The sequence below is a fragment of the Mastigoproctus giganteus genome, chromosome 4, assembly GCF_048544385.1.
Source record: "Mastigoproctus giganteus isolate SK-2022 chromosome 4, ASM4854438v1, whole genome shotgun sequence".
Classification (NCBI taxonomy): domain Eukaryota; kingdom Metazoa; phylum Arthropoda; class Arachnida; order Uropygi; family Thelyphonidae; genus Mastigoproctus; species Mastigoproctus giganteus.
Genome location: NC_143578.1, coordinates 157001373 through 157024870, shown reverse-complemented (window position 1 = coordinate 157024870; position 23498 = coordinate 157001373). Strand labels below are relative to the sequence as shown.

At 36.4% G+C, this 23498-nt stretch overlaps 1 protein-coding gene across 1 annotated transcript in view; it reads right to left on the bottom strand.

Moving 5' to 3' along the window:
• The window catches only part of LOC150087133 (uncharacterized), a 140410-nt gene extending 127321 nt beyond the window's left edge, over positions 1-13089 (bottom strand). Inside the window, exon 1 of the mRNA XM_090371831.1 lies at positions 12190-13089. Within this exon, the coding sequence (XP_090227957.1) occupies positions 12190-12924 (735 nt within the window). The 5' untranslated portion in view covers positions 12925-13089. The remainder of the gene's footprint in view (positions 1-12189) is intronic.
• Between the last annotated feature and the right edge of the window lie 10409 nt (positions 13090-23498).

The following is a 23498-nucleotide window of genomic DNA, read 5'->3' as shown; positions in this document are numbered from 1 at the left end:
CTTCTGCCTGAATACAGGCCTCATATCGACGTCTCATGGACTCGCGAAGACGATGCCAAATTCTTGGCATGTTTCGTATTGTCTCACAACCTGCCACAATTCGATTGCGGACAGTTTCCACATCAATTGGTGTTTTCGCAACACTCTCCAAATAGTCGAACGTTGAACAGCCAGTTGCATTGTTATTCTGCGTGTGCTGATTCCAGGAGTAGCATGCATAACATCCAAAATCTCCTCCTCTCCTTCAGGAGTCGTAGATCTTAGTCGTCCTCTGTCAGCAGCACGAGGTGTAAAGGTCCCATGTTCACAAAGGCGGCGATGGATACCTTCAAACGTTTTCCTGTCTGGACATCTTCGTTCTGGGAACCTTTCGTGGTACAAACGACGAGCCTCCAGAGCATTGCCGTCCGCTAAACCGTACATAAAGTGCATATCTGCTTGCTCCTGATTTGAGTACAGGGTCGGAATGGAAAACCACCAGATTCTGTCAGTACCTTGTGATGAAGGAAATCGCCTGCAAGAGATAAGACATTCCGGTTAATAACTCGGGAACCAAGCATTTCCGGAACTATGTTGATATAAAATATTTTTATTGTCTACATATGAGGAACTCATTCCTGAAGTTATGCCGTGTATTTTTGAGACACCCTGTATATATATATATATAATAAAAAAATGTCATATGATGCCGTCGAGCTTATTTCGATACATAATTCCTGAGGCATATGTTTGTGGTATGTCGAGTCCCACTCGACAAGGGAGCATAAGAGTTAACTGTAACGTAATATTGTATGTAATGAAATGTTATCTTTTATAATATGAGGTTTTTGTAATTTTTTTTTTATTTTGGAATTGTAAATAGATCAGTTGAGTTTCAGTAACTTAAACCCAAATTACATGGTCCCCCTGGAATGTTGCGGCACCCCGGTTGAAATCCACTGCCTTATGCTGTATGGAGTCAAATGCCTTTTCATAATCGACATATGCCAGACATAATGATGTTTTACAGCCATTTGCTTTTTCCATTACTTTCGATATTACGAGGCGCCTCCGTAGCCAGGTGGGAAGGAGCAGCAGTGCGTAGCACACGCTTCTTGATTAGACCGGGGTTCGAGCCCGTCACCACCAAATACGGAGGATGCGGAAAAGTCAGGGAATGACCACCGCATATCCCGGAGCAATATGGCCTTAGTTGCTAATGCTTCTAAAAAAAACCAAATAACAATTCGATATTACGTGAAGGTGATCCATAGTTCATAATCCTGTCCTAATGCCAGCTTATTCTTTCGGTTGATTCTCGTCAAATATCCTTTCTAATCTGTTAGCAATGACTCTTGTGAACAACTTGTAGATGTAGGACAACAAGCTAATTGGCCTATAATATCCAATTTCTGATTTATCTCCTTTCTTATGCAGCAAAATTATGATTGCATTATTACACTCCTTAGGCGTCACGCCTTAATGTATTTTGTGAAGAGCCTTGCCAGTTTCTGTGTTATGTGTGTTCCTCTCAATTTTAAAAACTCTACAGTAACTTCTTCTTCAGCCGGGGCTTTCTCATTCTTCATTTTCTTCAATGCACGTTCTACCTCATCAGGAAGGATATCGGGTATGTCGCATGTGTTGCTAATTTGTGATCCATCTTCCCCATTGCTTGCATCATTTCCTCGCTCCTTATATAATTCTTTACAGTAGTCTTTTGCTATTTGAATTATTCCTTCTCTGCTATTTATAAGTACACCATCTCTAATCTTCAGTTTCAGTATCATTTGTCTTTCTGTATTACTGCTCATTTAAATCCTTTGTTTTCCCTTAATGCTTGTTCTAATTTTCTTGTGTTAAATCTTCATATGTCCTCTCTGAGTCTCTTTCTAATGGCTTTACATAACTCGGTATATTCGATTTTGTCCTTGTCATTAATCGTCTTCAGTTCATCATGACAAGTATTTCTTGACTAATTTTTCTTCTTTGGATTTGTTTTTATCTATAGGTTTCTTGGGCTTTATCACTTTCAGAAAGTTGTAATATTTCTCGTCGATATCTTGGTCCTGAACAGTCTGCAGTAGCTCAAACTTGTTCTTAAGTTCCAGTATATACTGCTTTTTCTCCTCTTCTGTTATTTCAAAGACCTTCGTATTATTTACTCGAGTCAGTTTTTTCCTTTCTTTTCTTACGTCAATATCAAGTGTGAATTTTATCATTTTATGATCACTTCTAACCTTTAACTTGTTCAGGACTGTAACATCGTTCACAATATATCTTCTGTTAGTGAGCATGAAGTCGATTTCATTAGTTGTTAATCCATTTGGGCTCTTCCATGTCCACTTTCTGTTCACCTTTTTCTCGAAAAAGTGTGCATTACTGACATTCCTCGAGATCCTGCAAATTCCACAAGTCTTTCATCTCTTTCATTTGTTTCACCAATTCCATAATTTCCTATAGTTTCCCTTTCTGCGCTGTTTGTCTCTTTACAACCTTAGCATTGAAATCCCCCATAATAATGGTGTAGTGAGTTTTCAGTTCATCTAGAAGTGTGTCAATTATGATGTACATTTCTTCAACCTCTTCATCAACATGGCTCGGTGTTGGTGCATAAATCATTATAACGTTTAGTTTGTACCTCTTAGAAATCCTGAGAAGCAGTCTTGACACCCTTGGTTATGTACTTTTGAATTCCAAAATGTTGTTTTTTATATCTTTATGGACCAGAAAGCCAACTCTACCTTTGCTCTTTTCACTGTTTCCATTGGCATACAGCAGATTTCTACTTGATAAACTTATAAGTGATTCATTTCTTCTTCTTCTTGTTTCAGCCAAACCGATGATATTCCAATTCACATTTTCTAATTCCTTTGCTAGCTCTAATATCCTGTCTTCACCGATGAGCGATCTTACGTTGTAACAGGCCAAGTTCAGTTTCTGTGCATCGCAGCCTGGTCGTACCCAGAGATTCTTAGCATCCTCTGCTTCCACTCTAATCCTCTCGTTGCCGTAAGAGGGGGAGTGAAGGCTGCTGGGTACTGAGAGCCATTTGTTTCGTCTTGTTATCATGTGCTGGAGGGTTTGGTCTTTCCTCTTCGCGCTGACCAGGCGTCTTGAAGGGAACCACTCTATACGTTCGTTGCCACCAAAGTGATGTAACAGGGCTTATCATCGAGAAGGTGTGCCTAAGTGGATTTTAGGGAAGCAGGCCAACCGGATTTTTCCTAAATATTATAAAATAGAAAGATACTGGATCCATCAGATCAGTATTTTAGAAAGGAAGTTTGTTGCTACTATCAACCATCCACTGGGTAAAGGCAAATTTCCGCATATCTATTCTACAATTGTCTTTCCTTAAGTTGAATTTATGTCCCCTCAGGTGAGTAATCTGAGCAAGAGGAAGAATCCCATCAGCATAGAGCTTGCTAAAAACCATTAAAGGCCTTATACACCTCAACAGGATCACCTCGCTGGTGCCTAGTCTGCAGACGCTGCAATTTGCAGAACTTAAGCCTTTGTTGGAAACAGCAGCCCTTTGTGTTCCACTCGCCAATCTCGTTGCCCTTCTCTGTACTTGTTTCTAGTAGCTCAACATCTTTCCTAAAATGAGGCCTCCAGACCTCCATTCAAGATGTGGCCTGACCATTGCCTTATAGAATGGGACAACACCTCCTTATCCCTGCTAGCAAAAATCCTGTATATAATTGACAAGACACCATGAGCTACTCTTGCAGACCGTCTGCACTGCTAAGAAAACTTCATAGCTGCCTGCACAATTACTCTCAGGTCCATTTCATTCTCCACTACCTTGAGTGTAGTACCACCCAGTTGGTACGTTACTCTGGGGTTACTGCTACCCATATGCAGTACTTTACATTTTCCAATGTTAATCTTCACTTACCATCTCTCAGTCCATTTACTCACCTTTCCTAGATCCTGTTGCAGTAGTGAACTATCATTACTGTCATTAACAACCCTGCAAACCTTCGTATCGTCTGAAAACTTAGACAATAGCCCTGATATACCTTTATCAATATCATTGATAAACACAGGAGACTTCAATGGGCCCAACACAGAACCCTGGGGGACTCCACTAATAACATTAGTCCACGAAGAGCAGTGTCCATTGATTACCACTGTCTGTCAGCTCCCACTCAACCATCCATTTATCCATTGTAGCAACTTGCCCTTAATGCCATACTGCTCCAATTTTTACAGTAGTTTTCCATGTGCAAAATCCTATGACAACCAGCAGAATCCCCTCCTCCTCATCTATAGAAAATTACTCATTAACCGAAAAATCTGCGTTTCTTATGATAGTGCCTCCTACAACTTAACCTTGAATAGGGATGTGCCTCGAGGGACGGCGTTGTTTCTGCTATTTTCTTTCTAGCCACCTAGATACCTTCCTGTCTCTGCATAACAGTTTCATCTCTTAGGTCAGATGAACAAAAGATGTTCCGCCACATTGGATGCCTGAAGTGCATCGTATTCCGAGAATGCTTTTCAAAACATAACGGTTTTGAGATATCATAGCCACATATCTCAAAACCGTCGGTGCTGACGTTAACTCATCTATGTCTGCACAAATATCATTCCCTAAAAAATGACATACGATCAATCTTACTATCTCACTAGATGGCCACACAGTCAATAGAGTCCAGCCGCAAGAAGATCTTGGATCTGAGATGATTATTTTACCAAACACATTGCCAGTTCCAAGAGAAAAGCTCTCGTGCTCTATGGAGGGCTAAACAGGAACGCAATTGAATCTTATGCCCAATGTCTCAGATGCGTCTCCTCATTGTACACTTTAGTGATTTGGCCCTATGCTGCAGAATCCCAACTTGAATCTTCCTTAGCGTCGAGGAATGGATCCTGATTTTCTCGAAATTTATTCTAGGAAAGCGTTCAGGAACATTTTCCACATCTTCATGGGCAGTTTCATCTCATTAGGGCAAACATCATCCTCACTAAGCTGCTGTTACATAGGATCGAAGTCGTAAGCATGGAAGAGATATTATCCCCAGTTAGCTCTGGATATCTCAGAAGTGATGATTTACTTCTCCAGTCCCAAGGACCCAGGCTCAAGAATACCCTCCAAAGAATATTTCCGAAAAGGCCTATACAATTATACGTCAAGTTACACATAGACTGCAAGCCGAGTGGTCAATCGCCAGGTGCAACAGCACAGACGTTTGAGTGGACCATCGTTCAATTCCGCATGATTGCTAAATACAATTAGCGATTGCATCCTTGAAATGATTAATGGATAAAATGATCATCAGTTGTTAATTGTTGAAATTAAAAATAAGTTTTCTGTTTATACTCCGGACGACCACATAAGGTGAGAGGAGTCCACAAGACAGAGAGAATACAAAAACATTTTACCGTGTTTCATGCACGCCGTTTGAATCAAGGACACTCGAAGCGCGTGCACTTTTGTACTCCTATTAACAGTGTATTCGTTTTACAGCGGCTGGCTTCTCAAAAGGTCTTTATCAGTAGCGTAGCTACCCTTTATTTCGGGCCCGGAGGCAAAGAACATATTCGGGCCCCTACTTAATTAATGGAAATTGCAAAAACATGAGACCGTCAAAGACGCCGGGCCCCTAAAGAGCCGGGCCCGGAGGCAATTGCCTTGTCTGCCTACATGGTAGCTACGCCACTGTATGACGTCAATAAAATGCTGAGACCTCACTACGCTGTTCTTATGGTATTCATTTTTCTCATGAACTCTGGAATCATTCTTAGCATTTTTGTACGATGATAAACTTCTGTCACAAACTTTCCCAGTTTCACACGACTACGACGTCCCTCATATCCTCTAAATAACATTAAAATTCTGCAAAAACAACCGTCAAATGTATGACTATGAGACAGCCAAGGAAATTCCTTTATCGAGTGCATTTTGGATAATCTAGTTTTGTTTCCTTGGACAACAGAGGGAAATTTGTAGTTTTCAGTTGGACACCATGGATCACGCAGTACACTGTAATGTTCTTCATCAAATATTTTCTGCATGCAACTAACATAACATCCAATATTTCTAGCATACTGAAGTTCATTTGAAGTTGAAGCTGAACATTCTTCTAAAGCATTTTATGATGAAACAACTCTTGTATTCTCCACGTTATCAATTCTGCTTTCAAACACTATGTTTTTCACCACCGCTTTCATTATTATTAATTTTTTTTTTTAAAAATGTCATTAGAGTAAGTTTTTTCTATGCTCGTCTTTTATTCATAACTGTAAATCTGTAATTAATGATAAAAATAATAACAATAAGTTTATCTGTATATATATATATATATACACAAACAAGGCACATAATAATGTAGAGAACAAAACAAATAAGACACTAAAACTTAATGTGACTGGAGGACACAGGGACACAGCTAAACTCTGAATTACTTTGAATTACGCACGACCAAACTGCGTGACGCCTCGAACTAGAATGGCGATCACATCAGCATCAGCGTTGCCAACTGTGGTGAGTTGGAAATTGCTGAGCTACAATGCAAAAATAGCTAAAATCCTAAGTTAACAATGAAAAAAAAATTTTTTTTTTTTTGTAGCTAAAGGGAATTTAAATGATGGTGTATATTCTCCGAAAAATGAGAGGAGGGGCGCCTGCCCCAGTGCCCCTACCCTGAATCGGCAAGTGCATAGAATAATAAATTAAAAATGAGATCACTCTGATTTACTATTAGCAAGTTAATCGGATGTGGTTTCGAAATCCAACATACAGAGATATAATGTATATTTAACATAACGAAACAGGCCTACGCGCTCTGGATTCATTGAGGAATTTATGTGTTTAAGCTACAATAAATTCCTCATAATGTATATTTCACTGTACACATGCTAAACTCCCATAAAGGTTCTTTTTTTGTTTGTTTCTGAAGGGTTTTAGGTGCATCAGCAACTTAAGACCATATTGCGCCGTATATATTGTGTCTGTAAATTTAATGTGTATTCTATTGGTCGATTTGCTGTTTGTTGGACGAAAATACCGAATTTCGGGGAGAAAATCATGCTACTTTCGTCTGAGAGACTAACTCAACCAAGTTGTGAAAAAAAGGCCCATAAAAATTCCTCACGTCATTTGAACTCAAGTCTTTTCCACTAGGTGTGGGGAGGACGGCTATTCTACCAACTGTGCTACCGCGAGGGGTAAAGGTTCTTTGTTGGCACTGCTTCATATGACAGTATTGATTGTACGCTGTTTAGAAAGTATTTTTTGGCTATTATTTTATTTTAAAGCTGCTTCTTATCATTACGAGCAAGACGACTATTAATGACTCATCTCTGTTCTGTTTCTGCTGCATGCCTTTTCTATAGATACTTCAATGAGCACTGTTCTTCTGAATTCGCTTCTATAATTCTTGCTTCTGTCCCAAAGCAGTTCGAACACGTGATGCAGCAGTCAACATCCTTTTACCGTTCAACTTCAAACTCACGGAACCAACTTTTCTTCTTCCTCATTTATTCATTCGACTTCCTTCATACGTATTTCCTGAAAATTACAATCTATAAAAATTCAAGTCTAATATCAATAAATATCTTATTTCATCTTCCCAGCCTTCAACCCATGCACGGTACTAAGTACAATAGGTTCTAAAATCTCTCGTGTTTTTGCACGTCAGGACTATATCAAAATTTACCGACTTGGGAACGTTCGAAATTTCGATTGTATCGCATTTGACATATAATTCACTTCAACTGAAAGGTAGGAAATATGTCTAAGGAGAAGATGCTCCTTCCTTATGGCTACTTCGTTAGTTCAATACTGGTGGTTCCACTTTGTGTTTTAAGAGCCAACTGGGATTAACTGGAATACCTGGGATAGAGTTGAATTTTAATGTGTAATGGCTAAAACAATTTTTTTTTTTTTTTTTTTTTTTTTAGTAATTTAAATTTATGTGTAGGTAGCGCATCTTGAACTCTCCTTTCGTCTTCTGCTTTCATGTGTGGAGATTATTGTTTTCGTTAACGTGCGTCGTTTGATTTGTGCGTGTACAGTATTAAGTAATGATATTATTCTCTTTTCTGTTCTGCTATTTTTTTTTTTTTTATTTATTTGGATGTTGAAGAAGTGTATACATTATTTAGGTTTCGCGTAGTTATGGCCCATTAACAAGAAAAATAGTGTATTTTAAAGCGAAGTTTTGCATGACAATGTAGGCATATACATGCTGAATTATCATCAGTTCAGCTACTCTTGAGGTACGCTATATATATTATTTATTTATGCATTTGCTGGCAAATATATATCACATCAGTAATTTTTTTTTAAAGTCCAAAGCTAGGTATAATTTGTTTTAAAGTATCATTCAAATTAATAAGTTGCGTGCCATGCACAAACTTATATATAAATTAAAGAAAACCGAGAAAAAGTTTCTTTCTCCTGAGTTATTTCGGGACTTCCATTCTGTTTAACGTGTACACAGATTTGTACAAATATAATACACAATAAAAATCGTATGCCGGTTTTTACTGTTTCTTATGAATTTTTATTGCGTGTTTATTGATATAGTTATGTATTTTATTATTTTCCAGTATAGTATGTATTTTTATTGTCATTATCTCTTAGAATATATGCTAAAGTACGGTGCAAGTGTTTTTAAGATGCCGCTTACCTCATTTCATCTTACTTCTTGCTAACTGATAAATGTGGTTTTTGATATAATGAATACAATTAATGATTGTATTCTTTGTCGAAATGATTAATTGCAAACTGCTCTGACCTAGTGGTTGTGCAGGAGTTTAAACTAGTTAGTTAATTTATGTTGTGCGTTACATTTCAGACGCGTTAGCAAATACAGTAGTCATAATTTATTAAAAAGCTAGGACTTTTATGTGGGAACCAAGAAAATTTAATTTCTGAGCATTCGCCACATTGGTAACAAACAATATCCACTACTTCAGCTTCAATACACATTATATACGGATAGCCTGTGTGTTATTGTACATGTCGGGCATAGCTCCTTCTGTACGTAGCTATGAGCAAACTAGGTATGCTACTTAGTGCGTCGATCTCATATTATGGAGGAAATTCAACATGAGTTGCCTGTTGCCATGGTAGTGCACTGCTCCAATGGAGAAGTATTGCAGTTTATTTAAGTTTAAAGAAGAAAATTAAAGAAATAAAAAAAAAGGAAAAAGAAAATTAAAAATTAAAGAAGAAGTTGAAAGTTAATTAAAGAAAATTTAAAGAATTGTTGTTTATTTAAAGTGTATTCCGCTACCCGGACACATTTTTGGCTCTGACTGGAGTCTTATCGGTGAGTAAGTAGGTATTGTGAAGACCTGAAACAACCCAGTGATGAGGTATATGCAATAAGTGAACCTTCACTTTCCTTTCTACTGTTCTCATTGTTTCTGCGTATCTGACAATGGTTACCATTCAGACTGTACAGTCTCCAGTTATAAGGGCGTAACCCTTATTATTGCTGTTTTGTTTTGCCAAACCCGCTAAGGCTATGATGTGTCGGTTTACTGTGTTTATTCATATGGTCAGCTTGCCAGTTTTTGCTTGATGAAAATCAGAGTTTCCGAGACCGACTAACTTAGCCACAGTTTGTGTGAAAAGAAAAAGAAAAAAGACCTATAAAAGTTCTTTCAATAAAGATTCGAATCAAGATCTTTTCCGTGTGGTGCGGTATTAGCCGCGAAGACATTCTGCACCCACTGCCCAAGCTCCACTAGAATAAAATAAGATAAACCCTAGTTAACTAAGGCCATGTGGCATTGCCGAAACTACCACATTGTCAGATTTGCTACAGTACAGGGGAAGCCACCATCGAAGAATCAAGGGCATGACGATTGTTTTGGTACATTTCTTAATGTGTACAAGAGGGCTTTCTAGAAGGTGTGGGAGGAAACAATTGAATTTCATTGCATCCTTCCTCTGGTCGGTATGCCTGTTTTTTTTTTTTTATTGTTTTTTTTTTTTTGAGGGAGCAAGCAACACTTGTCCAGCTAATTTGGTCATAGTTTAAAATTCGAACGTTGGCCTTTGTTTAGTGTTTATTCATATATATATATATATATATATATATATATATATTAAATCTAGTTATTATTGTTCTTTATATATATAGAACATCATTATTTTTGTCCTTTCGATTAACTTTTATTGTTGTATTTTACAATGCTCGAAGCATTATAGCCAAAGTAGCTTATGCGCCATCAAACCTCCATAACAACAACAACAACAATGCTCGAAAACTTACAGCTCCGAAACACATAGATGGTCAGTATGGTTCAGAGTTGTAATGTTGCATTCGTCGCTGTAATATTTGTACTCTAGTATCGTGAGGGTGAACAGTGAAACCCCGGAAGTAAATTAATTTTAATTAATATTGCATAATGTACTTATGCCAGATTGCAGAGGAGGAGGAGAGGGGTACTAGCTATTTGACCTGTGTCTCAAGTTCAACAGAATCTTACTTCATTCCTAACTTCAAAATTAGTGACATAAAATTACTTTCATCCTACCGTACTACAACCGCGCGTGATTGTTTGATTCAGGTAACTTACACAGTATGTGGAGGTCACATGCTGGGAGAACGTCTCAAAAAAATACGAAAACTTCACAATACAATTCACTTCTAGCCTACACAATCCAGTTTTGAAACGTTTACAACAGCAGTTGGGGGAGGTAATTTGGGAGGGTGAAGCTGACGTCATCAGCCTACCGCCCTTCCCTCTGTGTAATACAGCGCTCATCAGTTATCAAAGGCCTCCCCTATCTCTCGTCAAAAACTGAAAATGGACTCAACGAAATGAACACGGTCCTACTCGCACTGAAATATGGGGCCGAAAGACCTCTAGCGAAATTGCTAACGGGACTGCTCGGTCTCTGTCCATCACTACAAGCGCTAGCAACACGCGAAGTTCAAAAAATGATGTTTTATATATTTTTTAAAATCACGATCTCTCGCGGAACCTTGTTTGAGCAAGTTTTAAAGTTTAAATCTCTCTATGTTTGGTGTGGAGCCGGCTAACTTCCGACACTCTTGGGCAGTCTATATATAGACTTCCTAATCTTGTATAACATGGGGATCGAACTCATACTTTTTTTTTTTTTTTTTTTCCTTTCAAGTTGGGGACAGCGGAGGGAACCAAATCACTAACCGTCACGGAACGTGATTCTTCATGTACTTAATAATCATAGTTATCACTATACACAGTACTTGCCACTAATCACTGTTAAAACTGATATCCAAAAATTTAACGACCCAGCCGAATATGAACAATCACCAGGGTTATTTGTCAATACATTCAAATGTGTCATACATGCAAAGTTCAATGCACAGATTTTTGCGTGCCCCATATTGTCTTCTTAAACCTTAACCCCGGGGGCTCACATCTGGTGAATATGGGCTTGGCAAACCCAGGGTCCTGAGCTGGATATCATCATTCTTCTCTTTCTTGGTGATACCTCTCTCTCTCTCTCTCTCTCTCTCACACACACACACACACATGGGGGTAACTTGGGAATTTTTTTTTTTTTTTTGGCTGGTGCAGCATAAGCCTCAGGCTTCCTTGTACCATATGGCTAATAATAATAATAATAATAATAAACAGTTTTGTAGAGCATGCAAATGTAGACCTCAGGTAGGTGACCTTGCAGTATCAATACGGACCTGACAGTTTAAAAAAAATCGATATTAAATTAACTATTTAGCTTTAGTTTCATTCCTATTTTTATCGGTGAGCATCATCATAATTATTGATTATGATGATGCTCACCGAACCTTTAGGCTTGCATGTAATGATACGGTCGTTGAAGTAGTGAATATCGATACAAAACTTCTTTGTTTTTTAATGAAGAATATTTTTTAATCTTTATCAATTTTACTCAAGTAAGCAACCGTAAAGTGGCAACGTACTAAAACTTAATAGGTAAACGCTGTTTTACTCTGTTAATTTATAAACTTAAACCATGCTACCAGTGAGGTCTCCAGAATTTTGTGGTTTTTGTTTTAATAGTTAACGGCAAAGACCATTTTCCGATAAAGAATGAGTATAGGAATGAAAATACGAAAATACGTCGCAGTTTGGGCCCTGTGCTATGGCACAAATAGCATAATGGATAAAGCAGCCCTGCACGTGGCTAAAGCTGCATAAATGTTTTTAACTAGACCTCCGATCGGAGGAATTGCCTACCTTTGCATTGATTTTGCTATTTGCTCTTACCTTTCCTTGAAAGACGGGGCGACTAACGTTTTGTGTCCAAACTTGCAGTCCGAACTCCTTGAATTTTTTAATAATAGCTTGTCGTGTTTTTTCCTTCATATCCTCATTTAGGAGATCCCTGGGTTGGCTGAAAAGATTCTGTAACATATTATGAAGAGAGTTTACATCGGCAGGTTGAGGTATACATGGTTGTTGTGAGATATTAAAGCTGCCCAGATCGTCGTAGAAGAAAGAATTGCTCTTCACTCGGCTCTTGCTTTTAGATTGCACCACTTCGTTTGAGATATCTTCCAGCTCACTACGTCTCCCAGACACATCTTCGAGTTCACGGTCCCCGAAGGATGGAACTTCGCTAATATTTCCAAGCGAAGGCGTATCGCTAATAATTACTCTTTCTTCTACTTCACTTCTTCTGTCGTCGGGAATTATAATTCCGCTGTCTTTTACATCTGTGGTTTCTTCAGTGATAGCCGTGACTTCAGGTTTAACAGATTTTTTTGGATCTGAAGAATAGTCCCACCACGTCCATTCGGCGTATTCTTTAATATGCACAAAATTACGACCTTTAGGAGATGAAGTGGAGAAATCAAATCGTTGAAAGTTGGCCAGTTGTGGAAGAGAAGGAAAAGGTTCGTAGGAGAGCTTCTGTGTCATCCAAAAGGGCAAAGAGAACTGATTTGTGATGTCGAATAACGTTATGAGGATATCGACAACGATCCAGGTAAGTGTCTTCATTTCGGAGTAATTACGAGTAAATATGTGTTTGCGTCCGACTTTGAGATACAGTTCAGCAGCAAAATCACACTTCAAGTAACTTCCAACAACTTATGACGGCAATCACAGTTTTGAAGGTAACGAGGTAGTGACGCAGTCGTTAATAGGACTCGCTAAGTTGTGTGGTTAATCTTAACTGGTCTATGAAACACGTATGAGGTAGTGAACCAGTTTTTCATTTATTTATGTGTTTTACTTATTTTATTTTTTTAAAGTGCTTCCGATGCTAGCCAGAAAAAACCGATGATATTGGCTACTTGTCCCAATAAAACTCGATAGCCGTAAAGTGTAATCTCTGACTCAATGGCCATTATTTGTTCACTCCTTTCTAATATTGTCCAGTAAAAGTTTATTCACGTGCGGATGCCATGGAAACTGTAGGTGTGTCTCGGTGATGAAGTGACCTAATTTTCAAATACACCAGGAACAGCCTTACGCCATTATGGCATTGTCACTTATGACGTTTTACTAAGTTTTCTTATTTTCTTATGTGGCGCAAGACATTTAATAATGTTTGAACTACAAGAGACTTGATGTGAAGAATGTTGTCTACCGTTCGTGACAACTTCTGGCCAGCAAACTTTTAGATTTGTTTTTCTCATGTAGTAAACAGAAGTGGGTCCCATTATGATGAAACGAACCTTTCATTATCTGCTATTCAATGTGCACCATGCAAAAAAAAAAAAAAAAAAATGCAATGACTTGACTGAAATTATGTTTATGTTATTTAAATTGTTTTTTGATTGGTACATAATCATGTACCAAATGCCTTCGATCATTTCAGTCTCACTCAGTTTAGGGGAATGCGCTCCAAATAATGCGCTCACGTATCTCGCGATAGTGCGAGATACGTGAGCGCATATTTACGAAAGCAGAATTAGTTTTCCATGTGCAGTAGACCAAAGTATTTGAGTAGGTGTTGTGCGCCTCCCTTTCGTCTTCCTTTTCGCCAAGCATAAAGCCGTTCCTGGGAAAATCTCGGCTAATTACAGAATCGGAGCGTGAAGCTAAAGTTTTTTTTTTTTTTTTTTTCGGGCTCATAGCGAGTCGCGGAATTCTTACCTAAAACTCCTTAACGAATGTCACGTAGGTGCTAGTTTGCGTAAAAATTTTTACAGATGAATGTTATTTTAGTACATTTTTAAAATTAATAATTTTTATTATTTTGACATCTAATTTCAGAAAAAAAATCTTGTTCATTTCTCTTAATCAGTGGTTCACAACCTTTTTTTTTTTTTTTGTGCTGTATCCTACACTGAATTTCATTCACCTCTGTGGCCTTACCCCTCAGTTCTATAGTTAGTAATTATCAAAAAAGCACTACAAATATTCTGTATCTGGAATACCGGCAGACGCTTATACAAATATAAAATTAATACAACAATTAGCCTGCCTAATGGAATTGTACGTCTAGGCGCGTTATTTTTTACAAATTATGTTAATGATTTAATAAATATCATTAGTACTCACTCACACACATGCCTCTGTTATAAGAATGAGGTACAAACAGTTTGTACAAAATTTGCTTAAATTATTATTATTAGCCATATGGCGCAAGGAGGCTTATGCTGCACCAGCCAAAAAAAAAAAAAAAAAAAAAAAAATTCCCGAGTTACCCTCGAGAGAGAGAGAGAGGAATCATCAAGAAAGAGAAGAATGATAATATCCAGCTGAGGACCCTGGGTATGCCAAGCCCATACTCACCAGATGTGACCCTGGGGAATGTTATACAAACTTCAATTTGGAATGATCGTGATGTCATCGTTACGATCATTCTAGACATAATTTCTAGTGTTGATTTGTTCATTATCCATTGCCTATAAGGCCCTATATAATGCATTTTCTACGTATGTAAATAATTTATACTGACCAAAGTAAATATTATATTATTTCATTATTCGTAATATATTGCATGCAACATTAAACGGAATTTATGATAACCTTGTCACCATTTTGTCCCACGTATGGGGAAATTAATATCCACATCATTGATCTAGGATCAAAGTTTATGTACTTGGAGGTTATAATTAAATTGCTTCGCAATGGAGACCAGTATACGGAAAACTGCTAATCCCACAGAGCCAGAATTTGGAATGGATACATACTGTATATTCAAATAACGCGGGGTGAAAAATGACGTGAAAAAATTAGTTATTTAAAATCTCACCGAGAGAAAAATGGTGCTGTGAATTGTGTAGGAGTGATATGCTTATTATTGCATGATATGCATATAAGAATATATATGCTTATATGCTTAATAATAATATGCATTATTATTATTATTAGTTACATAGTGCAAGGAAGCCCGAGGCTTATGTTGCGCCAGCCAAAAAAATTTCCCAGCTCAGAACCCAGGGTGTGCCAAGCCAATGGTCCCTGGATTTGGGGCTATAAAAAAATCCCGTTATGTTTTGTTTTACTAGTCTTCTATAAGTAACTCGAACTGGTTTTTCTCTCTTGAATCACGCTTTGCGTTATCGAAAGGTGTAGTTCTTAAACCGTGTTTTTATCTTCTCCATTTCCAGTTTTAACAGTTTATGCTTATAAGTGTAAAGCGTGTTCGTGTCAAGCGGTACCAGGGGTTTCCCCCATCTCCGCGTTGCTTTCATTGTGGGTGTAGTACATTCACTGCAAAGGCCAGAGGTTTAAAAGTGCAGTCAGTTCTGCTATAACGCGATTGATTTATTAGGGAACAATGCGAATATAACGCGATTTTCACGTTATAGTGAAAATCGCGTTATTCGCGTTAATTAAATATATTCGCAGACGATTTCGTCTGCGAGTAACACTCTTAAGTCTAAGTGAACGCAAAACCCAGCACCAAGCTGAACGCAGCGACCGGCGGAGCAATACATACAAGTTTACGCAGTTTAAAAATTTGTCAAATGTGTGAAAACTATATTTCCCATTTACTGCAGTTGTATTGGTGGGAGACGCACTGTTGTCACTCGCTGTATCCACAAAGATAACATGTGATATAGTAGGCCGACTCATGTTTTCAGGAGCTCATATTTTTCTGTTATTTCGTGAGGCGTGATAGCGTGAGCAGAGGAACACGTTTCTAGAGGTCACGACCATAAAACAATAAAAACAATTTGCAGTTCTCGGTTTATTGAGCTTTCAGTTAGTGCAATTAATTATAAACGGGTAGTAAACTCGATCGTATTTCATTTGCGATAATACCGATAGCTGGAATTCTGTGGGTTTTTATGTTATTATGGTGAAATGTGTTTCCCCTTCATGAAATCTTCAATCATATAAAAAAACAATTTTCACAGAATTTTCTCTTCATTCCTATTTTTTAAGCTTCGTAAACTTGTTACTCCTTATCTCACTTGTGCAATTTGTACGTCGTGTGTTCGCCGTTATTGATTCCTTATCTTTTTTACTGTTTTAACTTTTACAATTAAAAAAAAAGAAAATGTCAGTGAACAGAAAATATCAATCAAACAAACAAACTTCATATCTTGTCAAGGTAAAGTGCTATATTTACTATAATATTTATGTATTTATTAGAAATTTAAGATGTTTAACCTGTGTTAGCAATTTTATTGGGTTTCTAACTTGTTTTTAGTGTTTTACTTACCAGACTGAACTTTTTTTTTTTTTTTTTTTTGAGTGCTCTGCCCCTATCCCTATATTTCCCATAAGCCCTGGTGTTTTTAATACGCGAAATACCATAACGCGGAGATTTTTAGAAACACATTCACCGCGTTATAGCAGAACTAACTGTGTTTATGCTTGTAATTGAAGTTTTCAACATCATCCTTTAGAGTAGTGGTCTCCAAAGTGGGGTGCGCAGGATGATCCATGGGGGTGATCCGCGATGATCTGGGGTGATTTGGTAAGCAGAGTGAGCGATGCAATCCTTCCATTTGAATCAACTTACCTATATGAGGTGCTTTCTCTGCAATGATTATTATTAAAACCACGTTAGAAATAAACTTAACTTGGAACCAGATCTTCGGGTAGCTGTGTCCCAAAATATGAAACCAATATACACAGCAATAATGAAAAATATTCAAGCACATTGTTCCCACTAAAAAATGCTTTTGATTTGATTTATATCACTTTGTACTTTAATTTCAATTTCGTTTTGTTTTGTATTTTTGCATCGAATTATACTGTTATTTTATATATGTGATTCTATATATAATGCATACCATGAAATTATTTATGAATAAAACAAAGAGTATTACATTACATTTACTACACTTGTTATATTAATGATTTCATATCATTTTGTGCTGGAATTTCGATTTAATTTTGTTTTGTATTTTTTTATTTGTGATCTTTTAAAATTAAATGTGATTTTTGATATAATCCCTTCCATGAAAATAATTTATAAATAAAAAAATATATATTAAACTTATATATTTAATTTTTTATTCCGGGGTGCACGCTAGTCCTTTTAAGTAAAATAAGGGAGCGGGACCAAAAAAGTTTGAAGACCACTGCTCAGTGGTCTCCAAACATATTTTACTTAAAAGGACTAGCGCGCATCCCGGAATAAAAAAATGAATATATAAGTTTAATATATTCTTTTAATTTATAAATCATTTTCATGGAAAGAATTTTATTAAAAATCACATTTAATTTTAAAAGATCACAAATAAAAAAAATAAAAAAATACAAAACAAAATTAAATTAATTGAAGTTCAAGTACAAAATGCATATACATACTTGAACGTGCATAGTCGATAGCCTGACCAAATAAAGCCACGCGATCAAACAAAGCCGCATATTGAAGTATTAAAAAAACATTTATAATTTTTATTTTCAATCACGTTTCAAAAAACTAAAGCTTTCATAATTAATAAATGTTGATTTATTGCGGATCATCTCGCGCACCCCTAGGGGTGCGCGTACTCAACTTTGGAGACCGCTGCTCTAGAATAGGAGTCAGGAACCCGCGGCTCGAAACACACAGAACTGCGGCTCTCATTTTATACATTGAAAAAAAGTGAAATATTTTCTCTCGACCACTGATATGATTAAACACACACACGGCGCACTATGGCCATAGTTGCCGATGTGCGTGATAAATCCCTAAACACACATATACAAGATATGACCTATTTTCTGTTGTGTTGTTTGTCTGGTTTACTTCTTTTTTTTTTTTTTAATAATCTTTCTTATATAATATCTAGCGGCTTCGAAAATTTGCCTTTTTTGTTTGCTGATTTGGCTCTTGGCTTTGTCTCGAAAAAGGTTCTGACGGCTGCCGTAGAGAAAACTGCAGTTTTGTCAGCCAAACTGAACTTCAAAACTTTGACAAAGAATAGTCAGTTAGTCATGTAACTCTGTTATCGGAATTCATCTCTCCAATAGTTGAAATTCTGCAGCACGAACTTGATTGTATTTTCGTACCCTAGCAAAAAAAAAAAAAAAAAAAAACGCTATGTTAGTTTAGTACAATTTTGTACAAAAAAAGCTGAAGTTTCCTTCAGCTTTTTTTTTTTTTTTGGTATGTTAATACCACTTCTAGATGTGTGTATAAGCCTAGTGCAGTGTTTCCCAACGTGGGTCCCACGCCCCACATGGGGGCAATTTGATTGTTCAGGGGGGCAATTCAAAAATTGCTCGTCTAGAGTTTAAAACAACCGCCTACTATGATTTAACTTGTACAAAAGAAGAATTGTTGGTATCTCAATTTTAAATAAGCATTCGTTAAATGTTGTACTTTCTATAGAGCTGCACTTGAAAGTTTGGAGTAATATCAACTACAGTTTGCTCGGAGAGTATTGCTTACTATGCCTAGTGAAGGAATAGTACATACTGTATTGGACGATTGCTTATGGCATATGCAATGTGCAAGCAAAGTGGTTGTCTACTGTAGCCTACCGCAAACTCAGCATGTTATATGAAATAGGTAATTCCTTTCATACAAACGCTCGTTTGGGCATCGTGACTGTACATTTGGATAGGTTTGACGATCTCAGATTAAAATAAAAATTACTTTGTCCACGCACAGAATTATTATTAATGAAGAACCGTGATATACAATGGTATGTATTTGTCATATATGTATTTCTGTGGTCTCAGTAAATAAGCAAATAAGTCCAAAAACTCGAATTTGCAGGAGAGGAAAAATAAACTTCACACTCTCATATAAACACGCATATATTCGAATATACAAATATTTATTACTCACACTAAAACTACAATAACGAAGATAGCTGCGTGTCACATAATAGTAAATAATAAATACTTTATTATAGTGCACTTATCTCATTTTTGACAAATTAGACTTATCTGCTTGTTCACAGAGACCACAGATTTAATAGCCCGAATTCAGTAATTCGTGTGATTTATTCATTCAAAAAGCGTACTAATAATTAATTTTGATATATTAAAATAAAATTAAATTAACTTTAATGCATAGTTTATTTTTAGTTTTTGATTTATCTTATATTTATTTCTTTCAGTTGCGCAGTAAAATGAGTAGTGCAAGTAAAAAAAAAGTTCGTCAGTATTCAGAGGAATACTTAAAATTTGGTTTCATACCCGCTATCCACGATCAAAGGTCACCTTTTTGTCTTTTATGCCAACAATGCTTGACCAACGAATCAATGAAGCGAGGTCGTCTTGAGGCGCATTTGAAGGCGAAACATAATGCTCATGTAAATTCAGATTTAGATTACTTTCAAACTTTAAAGAAGAATTTTGAAAAAAGAGCAACATTAAAGTCTCTGTTTATTGCTCATACTGCAACTGTCAATCGTACTCTTGAGGCTAGTTATGAAATTTCTTTACTCATTGCTAAATCTGGGAAAAATCATACTATAGGAGAGAATTTAATCAAACCATCAATATCAGCATTTCTTAAAACAGTTCTGGAAAAAGATGACAAAGACGTGAAAGCTATGCCACTCAATAACAATACTGTTAGCAGAAGAATAGATGAAATGAGTGAAGATATTGAAATACAACTTGTTGGAAAGCTGAAAACAAGAAAATTCTCAGTGCAAATGGATGAATCAACTTTGAGAGACAGTGAAGCCGTACTGATAACTTATGTGAGATATATTGATAAAGGTAATTTTGCTGAAGAAATGTTATTCTGTAAATCATTAGAGAGCACCACTACCTCCAAAGATATATATAATAAGCTAAAAAATTACTTAGATGACAATAATATACCAATGAAAAATATAACATCTTGCGCTTCAGATGGTGCTCCTAATATGATGGGCAAGAAAAATGGCTGCTTAAAATTGATGAAAGATGAGAATCCAGAAATGCTTCTTGTGCATTGTGTTATTCATAGGGAAAACTTGGTAGCTAAAAATATTTCGCCTGTTCTTCATGAAGTACTAAAATCAGTTATAAAATGTGTCAATGCTATTAAAGCTAATGCCAAATGTGAGCGTCTCTTCAAGCTTTTTTGTGAAGAACAAAATGGAGACCATGTGAGACTTTTACTTCACACTGAAGTAAGGTGGCTCTCGAAAGGGAACTGCTTGAAAAGATTCATGGAACTATTTGATACTATTAGTGACTTTTTAAGTGACAAACCTGAAATGAAGCATCTGTTAACGGTCGATGGTAAAGCATTTGTGAGTTATTTAGCCGATATCTTTGAAAAACTAAATATATTAAATAAACAACTTCAAGGAACAAATAAAACTCTCGTCGATGCAAAAGCGAAGATATTTGGTTTCATTACATTTATTGAATTATGTCAAAAATATATTTGTAACAAAAATTTTGAACAGTTTCGTTGGCTGCAAAAATGTGAAGTGACTGATACCGCTGTACTTGTTATTGTCGATCATCTGAAAATTCTGTCCGCTGATTTAAAAGAAAGGTTTTCTGATTTAAAACAAATTGATTTTCCAACCTGGATGATGCAACCAATGTTAGTGGATTTGTCTGATGTATCAATGCAGTACCAAGAAGAACTCTCAGAAATGCAAAATGATGAGTCAGTTAAAACTTTATTCAATATAAAAGGAGCGATGGCATGGCTTTGTGATGAAACAGAAATTAAATACCCAAATTCAACCAACTTTGCAAGAGAGCTATTGTTACCGTTTCCATCTTCATATTTAGCTGAATGTGGATTTAGTGCCATAAATGATTTGTTCCTAAAGAAAAGAAATCGACTGGATATCACAAAACGGGGAGACTTGAGACTGAAGCTGACTAAATTGGAGCCCAATATAAAATCTCTCTGCGGCAAGCATCAAGCACAAGGGTCTCACTAAATTTAGTGCACTCATCTAGAAGTGACTTCACATGGAATGTTGAAATTATTAAACAATTAAATAATAATTACTAAAAATTAAAATATTATAAAAAAATCTTTCATATAAATTATTTTGTACTTGAATTTTAGTTGTCCATTATATGTTTTGAAAATTTACTTACTGTTTTTTTCTTAATAATTTCCTAATGATTTCTTCCTAAAACCTAAGTTTTGTGTCCTGAACAAGTTGTAATTAGGCTTCATTTAGGAAATAATTCAATTTTTGAATATAAAAAATATGTATATCGGTGTTTCCCAACGTTACATAGGGGGCATCAGAATTTTAGAAAGACTTAGGTGGGCATGGTAAAAAAAAGGTTGGGAAACACTGGCCTAGTGTAACCTATTTTATTTTGTGTGTTGTTCTCATAAGTAGACAAATGGTGGTCAAGAAAAAGTGAACGTTTAACAAAGTAATTGCTTGTTGGTTATAAAGAAGCAATGGTTATGAAAAAAAGAAAGTGTGTTGGAATTAATTGCGAAGAATGGCGGTGTTCTTTGTTAGGTTGAACAGCTGATATGACTTCGGGCATGGGAGAGTTGTCTGGCATTGAGAACGACCTGAATTTAGTCGGCCTTCCAGTTTATTTAGTGCAAACTACGACCTAGGAGAGAAAAAAAAAAAAAAAGAGTCAAGGATGAAGGATCCCTCTGATCAAAAAGAAAGTCCACGTTTTGGTGAAATCGATTTATTCGGTTTTATTTTGGTTTTAATGGCTCAAAAGCGACAAGTATTAAACCTTTTTTTTCTACTTCAACTTAAAACTAGACAGTGGTCATAAAGTAACTTAACGTAAAAATATGTAAATGTTTTAACATTTACATATTTTACTATAAACTTCCGGAATGCTGAAGAAGGAAGAGGGATCTGGGATATCCTCCAAAAATAAAATTATTTTATCACTTTGGCCGCTTGTTACTTTTGACGTTCGCCCTGCAATGTATTTAGCAAATTTACCTTTTTCTTTATTTGATATTTCATCGTATTTATACACGTTCTCATTCTCCAGTGATGCTTTTAAATAATGGCATCATAAGCACTAATTTTTCATCCTCAAATTACAAAAGTGTAGTGAATTGCCAAAACCAATTTAACAGGTATTATTTATTTATTATTCAAAATATTTTATAAAGATTTCCACATTAAAAGCATATGATGATATTTCTTATTGCAATTTCTTTTTTTTTTTTTTTTTTTTTTTTGCTGTTTATGTCTGTGGATGCAATGGGCATGATTACGTACTACCGGAACGCCGTTCTGGCAGAAAAAAACCCCTGAAAAATACACAGTTTATAGTCTATCTCAGTGACTCCCCTTCATTGACATCCCTTCGCAGAAAATAATTCTGCATTACGATAGAAATTGTGGACAACTGATATAAAAAAAAAAAAAAAAAAAAAAAAAGAACATTAAAGTCTGAATTTCGTATATTTCATAAAGTTGTTTCGGCGAAAACTTGATCGATTAAGTCCTCCATATTTTATTTTAAAATGAAATTGTTACAATAAATGATCCTGAGTAGACGCCCTTCTTCCTCAGTAGTTAAGATCTGCCCCTCCACAGAGTACCAGTTATGATATGAATACTCTACACAGAGTGTTTAAGCCTTTTAACCATATTAAAATGTTATCTTTAATTAAACTATTTAAATTTTAAATACAAAAAGTAGTACCGTTAAAATTTTAGCGTTATTAAATTAAGCTATATGCATTTTTAAATACATAGGAAGGTACTACCACGGATTTTTTTTTGTGATAGCTATGTCGTTTCTGAATGGGAAAACACTTGGCGGAGGGATTCAACGGCACGCTGAGGCGTTCATACGCAGTGGCGTAGCTACCATGTAGGCAGGCAAAGCAATTGCCTCCGGGCCCTTTAGCGGCTCGGGCCGTGGTGTGGATGAGTACCCAGAATTATCTGTCCAGGTGACTGATGCTTCTGGGTAGCCAAGTGGCCAGAACAGAACAATAGAACACACACATAATACACACAAGCTGACGTCACACACATATCTAGTCCATTTGTAGTGATACTGTTCTTCACAGAGATACGAGGCGGAGTTGAACAAACGTTCTAGGAGCCGCCCTTTACATATACACATGTCCACACACATTAGCGGCCCGGCGTCTTTGGCTATCTCCTGTTTTTGCGATTTTCATTAATTAAGTAGGGGCCCGAACATGTTATTTGCCTCCGGCCCGAAAAAGGTTAGCTACGCTAGTGGTCATACGGTTGCCAGATAGCACCTTCCGGAATGTCTGAAGTTAAATGAGATGGACTTAA